The following is a 10,248-nucleotide window of genomic DNA, read 5'->3' on the forward strand; positions in this document are numbered from 1 at the left end:
GCAACTTGAGTGTTGGATTTACTCTTCAGTTTTTTCAGCTTGAGAAATGTCAAGTGTGTTTTTACCTTTCAGTTTTGTAACTCCAAGTCTTTCCACATTTCATCATAATACTTTGTCTTCTCGAGCTGCCCTTTGAAATCTTCTGTTCAGCTCTTTTACTTCATCATTTCTTCCATTTGCTTTAGCTACTCTACATATAAAAGCAAATTTCAGAGTCTCTTCTGACAGTAATTTTAGTCTTTTCATTCTTCCCCGTATTTTTAATGACCTTTTGCTTCTTTCATGTATGATGTCCTTAATGTCAATTGGTGTTTGGTCCTTAATGTTTAATGAGTCAAATCTATTCTTTGAGATGGTCTCTCAATTCAGGTGGGATATTTTCAAGGTCATACTTTGGCTCTCATGGACTTGTTCTAATTTTCTTCAGCTTCAACTTGAACTTCCATATGAGCAGTAGATGATCTTTTCCACAGTCAGCCCCTGGCCTTGTTCTGACTGATGATATTGAGCTTTTCCATCATCTCTTTCCAGAGATGTAGTAGATTTGATTCCTGTGTATTGCATCTGGTGAGGTCCACGTGTACAGTCACTGTTTATGTTTTTAAAAAGGTATTTCCAATGAATAGACCATTGGTCTTAAAAATTCTACCACACCACACAATCTCCAGCGTTGTTGCTATCACCAAGGCCATATTTTCTAACCACTGATCCTTCTTTGTTTCCAACTTTCATATTCCAATCACCAGTAATTACAATGCATTTTGGTTGCAGGTTTGATCAATTTCAGACTGCTGAAGTTCGTAGAAATCTTCAATTTATTCATCTTTGGCATTCGTGTTTGGCGCATAAATTTGAATTATGTACTAAGTGATCCTCCTTGTAGGTGTATGGATATTACCCTATCACTGACTGCGTTGTAATTCAGGATAGATCTTGAAATGTTCTTTTTGACAATGTATGCAACCCTGTTCTATTTTTCATTCCTGCCATAGTAGAGATCGTGTGATTGTCTCATGCAAAATGGCCAATACCAGTCTATTTCAGCTCACTAACGTGTAGGTTATCAATCTTAAAGCATTGCATTTCAGTTTTGACAGCTTCCAATTTTCCTAGATTCATACTTCTTACATTCCACACTCTGATTGTCAATGGATACTGGCAGCCTTTGGTTCTCATGTCAAGTCATGCCACATCAGCAAAGAAAGGTCTCAAAAGCTTTACTCCATCCATGTTATTAAGGTTGACTCTGTTTTTAGGAGGCAGCTCTTCCCTAGTCATATTTTGAGTCCTGTCCAACCTGAGGGGCTCATCTTCAGGCACTATGTCAAATAATGTTCTGCTGCTATTTATAAGGTTTTCACTGGACAATTTTTTAGAAGTAGATGGCCAGGACCTCTTCCTAGTCTGCCTTAGTCTGGCAGCTCTGCTGAAACCTGTTTACCATGGTTGACCCTGGTGGTATTTGAAATATCAGTGGCATAGCTTCCAGCATCACAGCAACAGGCAAGCCACCACAGTATGACAAACTGTCAGATGCACGGTGGGATAAAAAAATAGACCAATAGAATTGAGAATCCAGAAATAAACCCTCACATGTATGATCAACTGATTTTTGACAAAGGTGCAAGGTCCATTGGGTGGGGAAAGAAGAGTCTCTTTAATAAATTATTTTGGGAAAATTGTATTTCCAGATGCAGAAAAGTAATACGATTCATGCCTCACACCATACACAAAAACAAACTCAAAATGGATTATAGACTTATAAGTAAAAAGTAAAACCATAGAATTCTTAGAACAAAATTCAGGGGCAAGGCTGTTGGCCCTAGCTTTTAACAATAGATCATCCAATATAATGCAGAAATTCAAATGGCTTGAATTATACAGAAAAAAATAGACAGGAAAAGAGAAACAAAATAAAATTATGAAGTAAGTGAAATGGTGATTCCTACTTGCTAGTTTGGAAAATACCAAGACGTTGATTTAGGTGGGGGCACGCTTACAGTGTAATTGGTACAATCTCAATGCAAGGAAATTTGGCTTTCCTACTTTATCTTTCTCCTTACCTAGGAAAATTTCCTTCTTTTCTCTTGAGATGTAAATAAAGGAGTTGATGCAACTCACAGATGACTCACCTCACCTGCAGGAAGGCCCCTGGCGGAGGGTGCCACATCCAGGCCATGGTGACACTGGCCTCTTCTCCTGCCCTCCTCCTGGTCACCCTGGTCTAGGCTCTGCAGAGAAAGCAGGAGACCTGTTCCGGTCTTGGGCATCTTGGGCCTTTCAGGCACCTCTGAACTGCCATCCATATCACTGTAGCTCCCAAGAGAAACCATGGAGATGGTGCTGCCCCTGCCAGAGTATGGGAGATCTCTCCACAGTGCAAGAGAATGGGGGCTCTGGGGCTTGGGGCTCAGGGGTTTGCAAGGCAGGCCTTGGCTTTCATATGCTAGCAAACGGACAGAGTGGGAGGGAAGGCTGCTACTGCTCCTGGCCTGCTGGGCACTAGTGCTGCTGGCTGCTGCAAGCCAAGACTTTTCTGGAAAAATACCTGAAGTCTGGTACCCACCCCCCACCTGGGAGTCTGTGCAGTTGATGGTCGGTTCACTTTTTCTCCTGCTGTCTGTGGAGACCAAGTAGCTGGGTGACAGTGCCAGGGTAGGTGAGTGTAAGAGTGCCCTGTGGTCTCTGACAGCGACGCAGCTCTCACTGTTCCTGGCCTGCCCCTCACAGTGGCTGTCCTTCGCTGGGGAGGATGGTCCCAGGGGATTCCGGGTTTTCTGTCCTGGAACCTGACTCCTGAAGACAGGCCTGTTTGGTCCTTCTGCATCTGTGCTTCTCAGCAGGGCACACCTGGAGCTATGGTGTGGTCTGTTCTTCGCCTCCCCGCCCTTTAGAGAACAGGGAGAACACTCATCAAGGCTCTCTTTTTCTAAAACTTTTGACTCAAAAAAATTTGAAAAGGTCTTATGGGCTAAGGCCAACCTGGCCCTGAACGTTTTCTCTGGCGTTCTGAGCCTCTTTGCCGGGCAACTTTCTGAGGAAGCCTTTCTGCTAACGCAGTGCCTTGGGGTCTCCACATCACCCACTTCTGTCAGCCCTGACGCGTCTCCCGTGCTGGGAAAGGCCTCGTGGGGGGAAGTGCTCTGGCCCACGTCGTAGGAAGGAGTCCTGGCCGCCGCATCTGCCCGCTGCTCGCTGGCCGCCCCGCGCAGATGCTCTGCAGTCTGGTGCTTGTCCTCTGAGGAGTCCTCAGCGCAGGATCCCTGTCCCACCCAGGGCGCGCTCTCCGGTCCAGAGGAGGTTCGCTCCTTAGTGCCCGCCCCACCAGGGGAGCTGAAGCGCCCGTCTGGGGGCTCAGCCGCTGAGGAGTTATTTTTTCTGAAGGAGGTCATCTTGGGAAACACCAGGAGCTTGACGGCCTTCCCCGAAACGCCAGCCTTCCTGAGCTTATGCACAGCGACCCTGAGACCGCGGTCCTGGGGCCGACGGTGGAGACGGCGTGGAGGTGCGCAGGCCAGTGTGCTTGCATCTTTGTCTCCCGCAGAGTTCCGCTTCAGCCAAATGCCTTCTCCTCTGCCTCCGTCCGGGTGCAGTACCTCAGCCAGGTGTGCTTCCTCAGGACCTGGAGGAGGCGCAGAGACACCAGGCCTGGGTCCTGGGGCCAATGCCACGTGGTCACTGTCTCCTCTCGTCCCTGAGCTCTGATTTGCCCCTAGCAGTTTCTCTTCCCAGGGATCATCTGTGCTCAGCGCCCTCCAGGCACGGTCCTGGAAACAAGTCTTTTCTGAGAAGTCGGCTCTGCTGAGGGTGTTCTCTTCAGCAGCTCTGGGGACCAGAACTATTCCAAGATCTGCGGCCTCAGTTGGTGGCTCAGAAGCTTCATCATCAGTGCCCAGTTGGGGGGTTGCTGGCAGCTCAGGCTTGTCGCCAGACTGTGCTTTCCCAGCCTTGGGAAAGGCACAGGGCACCGGGTGGGCACTGCAAGGAGGTCCTAACTCCTCCAGGGACTCCCTTGACTGTGCTTCCAGAAGAGGGTCCACCTTCCTTCTGGTGGCCTGCAGACCTTTTTGCTCCACAGTGATAATGATGAGTGCACACTTGCTCCTAGAAGACATACGTGCTCTGGGATCCAGCTGTGGGCAGGCTGCGAGGATCCTGGCACCACCAGCCAGTCCATGGCCGTGGTCCCCATGCTCACACTCCTCACACCCACTGCCGCAGTCACACTCCGAGGCTGTGGTGATTGCTGAAATACTCTGTCGGGCATCCTTCGTGCAGCCAGGCTCTAGAACTATTGCCTTTTCTGCTTCCTTCAAAGTCTGTGTTCTCCTTGGTTTCTGGGGGATCTGTAGAGCACCCGCACAATCATTCACTTCAGGACAGCCCAGAAAATCTCTGTCCCACACCTGGGTCCCATTCCCGCTAGAATCATGTGTGAATTTGACCTTGATAGATGGCTTTCTTTTCTCATTGGGAACATGCTTTGATGTGTGATTACTGGCATGGTTTCCTGCATCAACATCTGGGAGGTGCTTCTGCCTATCACTCACATCAGCAGCTTTGGGTGCTGGGTGAGTGTCTTGGGGCTTCTCAGATCTGTGTTCTGGGCTGGGCTCAAATGTGAACTCAACAGGCACTTCCTCAAGGCTGACATTCACCAACTCCGGAGCAAGGCATGAAGGAACTTGGCACATCCTTGAATCTTGTCCCAACTGATTTTCCAGCTGGAGATCTCCAGGGGGTAGGTCCTGGGAGGCCTCTTTCAAACTAAGAAAGCTGGGTTTGTATAGATTCTTCAAATAAGGAGTCCTACTGTGAGAAGCAGAAAGTGAATGAAATAGTTGAGCAGGAGGGGCATGGAGTGTGTTTTGAGTTGTTGGATCACCTTCTGCTTCTACCCCTCCCTGAAAATGGGTCCCAAACTTCAACACGTTCACCCCTGGGGGATCCACAAGGTCTCTTAAAGGAAAACATGCAATGGAATGGGCTCTTATTGGTGTCCTTGTGTGTGGATAGTGATGCCCTGTGGGAGCCCAGCCCTTACCATCAATATTTTCTGGGGCACTAAGGCCAAGCTTAGCATGTAGCAGGCAAGATGTCCCCAGAGGAGGCCAGCAGGGCTGGAACATGAGCACATCTGTGTCTTCTGCTGGGCTGGGAATCTTCCTTTTCTTTGTCCTGGTTCCTACGGGGGATGTGGTGTCCAGAGAGTCTCTGTAAAGAAACACTGGTCCCCCTGTCCTCTCATAGATATGTGGCCAATTCTGACCCAGATCACAGCCCCAGGAATGGAAAGGACAGAACATGGGCACCCCCAGACAGCTCTGAGACTTGGATTTCTGGAGAGAAAATGCTGAGAATCCCCTATGGTCTTGTTCAGTCACCACCTTAGCTAGCTGAAGACTTGAGCTGCCTGGGGCGTCTTGGGAGTGGCCCCATGGGTGTGGAGGAGCCCCTGCCAGCAAAGACTTGATGGGTGGCTCAGACTCCGGGATGATCACGTCGTCCCAGAGGTGCTCTGCCTTCTCTTCTCCAGTGGCTGCAGCAAGGACTTGGGACTCACCTGTGCAAGACTCCTGCTTTAAGTCAGGGCACAAGTCTACTTCTTCTGGGTCAAGCCCAGGGGCCCTGGCTGAATGGTGAGCCTGAGGAGGCTGAGGTGCTGGGGCATCAAGGCATACCCAGTATGCTTCTCTATCCAAGGGACTGCTGCGAGGAGGGGGGTCACTGGGCAGGGACTCTGTGGTGGAAGAACTTTCAGAAGGATCGGTTTTTATGTCTGATTGACTTTCACTCTGGTGGGACAGTGTCTCAGAATCATCGTGGCTAGTTTCCTGGCTCCATCTTTGCCCTTCTGGTTCCGCAGGGGAGGAGGGAAGCTGGTTATCCTGAGCCTCACCTTCACTTGGCAAGTGTTCACCTGGCTCTGGAGTCTGGAACAGCAAGAAAAGAGGAGTCAGAGATGAGGATTGAGGACATCTGACCACATGACTATACTGTACCTTCCTTCATTAGAAGGAAAGCTCAGGAACGTCTCATTAAATCCCCATGCGCCCCAAAGAAAACGGGTTAAGTATGAAGAGCTACACTTTATTAGTTTACAGCAATGTGGTAAACAAGTGATGGAACCAAAACCAAATGGTAGGGAGAAAATGTAGCACATAGTTAAAACCACCTTATCAAAAAAATCAGAGTAGGCCGTATGAGCATAAGCAGGTTACGTAAGTATAAATATGTGGCATGAGTCACAGCAAAAAGCATATACCTGGATAATTTTTTTTTTCAGCAAGAAGGAACAAATTAATATATGTTTGCATTGTGTTCTATTTATTTTTAATGTAGCCAAGTGGCTTAAAATAAAGATTCCTGCTCTGAGAGGTGTTTGCTAAGTTTGGAGCCAAAATAGAATTGCAAACACATTTTGGGATATTATAAATGCCCTCATCTAGAGAGCTTTGAAAGAAAAGTAGAAAACTGTGCTAGATATTTGCAGATTTTTCATCCCTTTCAGTACATATTTCCCGATCACCTTTATTGAGGTATATATTTATATGTGTCCATTTTAAGTGTATGATCTATGAGTTTTGACAAATGTATATACCAATGTAACTATGATCACCAAATAGATATACAATATTTCCATTTCTCCCAAAATTTCCCTCCTGCCACTTCCCGGTCAATCCCTACCTTCTCATTCTTTCCTCCTCCCAACAGTCAATGATCTGCTTTCTGTCACACAGTCTAGATTTGTCTCTTCTAGAGTTTCAGATGAACAGAATATACAGTATGTACTCTTCCGGGCCTGGCTTCTTTCACTCAGCGTAATATTATACTCATCCATGTTGTGGCATGTGATGATAGTTTGTTCCTTTTATATTGCTGATTAGTATTTGATTTTATGGATTTGCCACAATTTAATTGAACATTCAATTGTTGATGGACATTTGGGTTGTTTGCTGTTTTTTGGTTACCATGAATTAAGCATTGGTGTACAACTCTTCATAAGGGCATATGTTTTCATTTTCCTACTACCCAAAAGTGGACTTGCTGGCTCATATGTTATTTTTACATTTAACTTCATAAGAAAGCATTTTCCACTGTGGTTGTACTATTTTACATTTCCTCCAGCAAAATATGAGAGTTTCAGTTCCTCTACATCCTTACCAATAGTTGATATTTTTCAGTCATTTTAACTGTAGCCTTTCTGGTGGAGATGTAATGGTATCTCACTGTGATTTTAATTTGCATCCCTGATGAATAGTGATGTTGAGGTTAAGACCTTTTATTCAGGCCTTTTGCTGAATTAGGTTGTTAGTCTTCTTATTGAGTTGTGAGAGCTCTTTATATATTGTAGATACCAGTCCTGTGTTAGATACATGTATTATGACTATTTTCTCCCAAACAGTGGCTTAACTTTTCATTTTCTTAATTGTTGTTGCTAGGTGTTGTCCTTTGGTTTCAACTCATAGCAACCCTATGTACAACAGAATGAAACACTGCCTGGTCCTGAGCCATCCTCACAATCTTTGCTGTGTTGAGCCCATTTATGCAGCCACTGTGTCAATTCATCTTGTTGAGAGTCTTCCTCTTTTTTGTTGACCCTCTACTTTACCAAGCATGATATCCTTCTCCAGGGACTGGTCCCTTCTAAAATCATGTCCAAGTAAGTGAAAAGAAGTCTCGGCATCCTAGCTCCTAAGGAACATTCTGGCTGTACTTCTTCCAAGACTGATTTGTTCATTCTTCTGGAAGTGCATGGCATATTTAACAATCTTTGCAAACGCCATCTGACATCAGCAATGATATCACTCTTTCCATGTCCTCTTCTGAATCCAGCTTGAATTTCTGACAGTTTCTTGTCAATTTACTGTTGCGACCATTTTTGAATGATCTTCAGGAAAATTTTCCTTGTGTGTGATATTAATGATATTGTTCAATAATTTCTGCATTCCACTGGATCATCTTTCTTTGAAATGGGCCACATATATTGATCTCTTCTGATCAGTTGGCCAGGTAGCTGTCTTCCAAATTTCTTGGCATAGACAAGTGAGTACTTCTTGCAGTGCATCCATTTGTTGAAACATCTCAGTTGGTATTCCATCAATTCCTGCAGTCTTTTTCTTGCCAATGCCTTCAGTGCAGTTTGGGTCTCTTCCTTCAGTACCATTGGTTCTTGATCATATGCTACGTCCTGCATCATTCAGTATTTTGTCAATAGAATCTTTAAGTATTGCAACTCAAGGCCTGAATTTTTTCTTCAGTTCTTGAATGTTTTTCTTCAGCTTGAGAAATGCTGAGCATATTCTTCCCTTTTTTTCCTAATTCCAGGTATTTGCCCATTTCATTATAATACTTTATTTAGTCTTCTCAAGCCGCCCTTTGAAATCTGTTCACCTCTTTTACTTTATCGTTTCTTTTGTTCAATTTAGCTACTCTGTGTTCAAGAGCAAGTTTGAGAGTCTCTTCTAAAATACATTTTGATCTTTTTTTTCCCTATATTTTTAATAACCTTTTGCTCTCTTCATGTATGATGTCCTTGATGTCATCCCACAACTTGTTTGGTCTTTGGTCATTAGTGATCAATGCATCAAATCTATTCTTGAATAGTCTCTAAATTCAGGTGGAATATACTCAAGGTCATATTTTGGCTCTTGTGGACTTGTTACAATTTTCTTCAGCTTCAGCTTGAGCTGGCATATGAGGAATTGATGATCTGTTCTACAGAGCGGCCCTAGCCTTGTTCTCACTAATGATTTTGAGCTTCTCTATCGTCTTTCTCCACAGATGTATTAGGTTTGATCCCTGTGTATTCCATTTGGCGAGGTCCACGTGTATAGTTGCTGCTTATGCTGTTGACAGTGAATAAGTCATTGGTCTCACAAAATTCTATTGTGTGATCTCTGGCATCATTTTTATCACCAAGGCCATATTTTCCAACTACTGACCTTCTTCTTTTCAACTTTCCATTCCAATCATCAGCAATGATCAATGAATCTTGATTGCATGTTTGATCAATTTCAGACCGCGCAAGTTGGTAAAAATCTTCAATGTCTTCATCTTTGGCATTAGTGGTTGGTGCACAAATCGGAATAATAGTTGCATTAACTGGTCTTCCTTGTAGGTGTATGGACAGTGTTGTATTTCAGAGTAGATCTTGAAATGTTCTTTTTGATGATAAATGTGACACTGTTGCTCTTCAATTTTTCATTCCTGGTGTCTTAGTTATCTAGTGCTGCTATAATGGAAATACTACAAGTGGATGGCTTTAACAAAGAGAAACGAACTCTCTCACAGCTTAGTAGGCTAGAAGTCCAAATTCAGGGCACCAGCTTCAAGGGGAGGCTTTCTCTTTCTGTCAGTTCTGGAGGAAGGTTCTTGTGATCAATCTTCCCTTGGTCTAAGAGCTTCTCTGAACAGGAAACTCAGGTCCAAAGGACTTGCTCTGCTCCTGGTGCCTGCTTTCTTGGTGGTATGAGGTCCCATTCCCACCCCACCCCCCGCTTGCTTCCCTTTCCTTTTATCTTTTGTAAGATAAAAGGTGATGCAGGCCACGTACCAGGGAAACTCCTTTTACATTGGATCAGAAATGTGGCCTGAGTAAGGGTGTTACACCCCACCCTAAGCCTCTTTAACCACAGGCAGAGATTGGGATTTACAACACATACGAAAATTACATCAATCACAAAATGGAGGACAACCACACAATACTGGGAATCATGGTCTGACCGATTTGACATGTATTTTGGGGGGACACAATTCGGTTCATATGACAGCTGGCATAGTAGACTATATGATTGTCTGATTCAGTATGGCCAGTACCAGTTCATTTCAGCCCACTAATGCCTAAAATATCAAGCATTCCATTTCACTTTTGACAGCTTCCAATTTTCCTTGATTCATACTTAGTCCATTCCAAGTTCTGATTACTAATGGATGTAGCCGTTTCTTCCCGTTTTGAGTCATGCCACATCAGCAAATGGAGGTAACAAATGCTTTAGTTTATCCAAGTCATTAAGGTCAATTTTACTTTGAGATAGCAGCTCTTCTTCAGTCATATTTTGAGTGCCTTCCAACCTGAGGGACTCATCTTCTGGCACTATATCAGACAATGCTCTGTTACTATACATAAGGTTTTCACAGGCCAATTTTTTTGGAAGCAGATTGCCAAGTCCTTCTTCCTAATATGTCTTAATCTGGAAGCTCACTCAAACCTGTCCACCATGGGAGACCCTGCTGGTATTTGAAATA

At 44.7% G+C, this 10,248-nt stretch overlaps 1 protein-coding gene across 1 annotated transcript in view; it reads right to left on the bottom strand.

Annotated features, from left to right (window-relative positions):
* The window catches only part of LOC126077927 (uncharacterized), a 51,473-nt gene extending 44,285 nt beyond the window's left edge, over positions 1 to 7,188 (bottom strand). The window contains exons 1-2 of the mRNA XM_049887700.1: positions 7,165 to 7,188; positions 2,133 to 5,933 (exon numbers count right to left, since the gene is read on the bottom strand). Of these exons, the coding sequence (XP_049743657.1) occupies positions 2,133 to 5,933; positions 7,165 to 7,188 (3,825 nt within the window). The remainder of the gene's footprint in view (positions 1 to 2,132; positions 5,934 to 7,164) is intronic.
* Between the last annotated feature and the right edge of the window lie 3,060 nt (positions 7,189 to 10,248).

The sequence above is a fragment of the Elephas maximus genome, chromosome 6 (genome assembly GCF_024166365.1).
Source record: "Elephas maximus indicus isolate mEleMax1 chromosome 6, mEleMax1 primary haplotype, whole genome shotgun sequence".
Lineage (NCBI taxonomy): Eukaryota > Metazoa > Chordata > Mammalia > Proboscidea > Elephantidae > Elephas > Elephas maximus.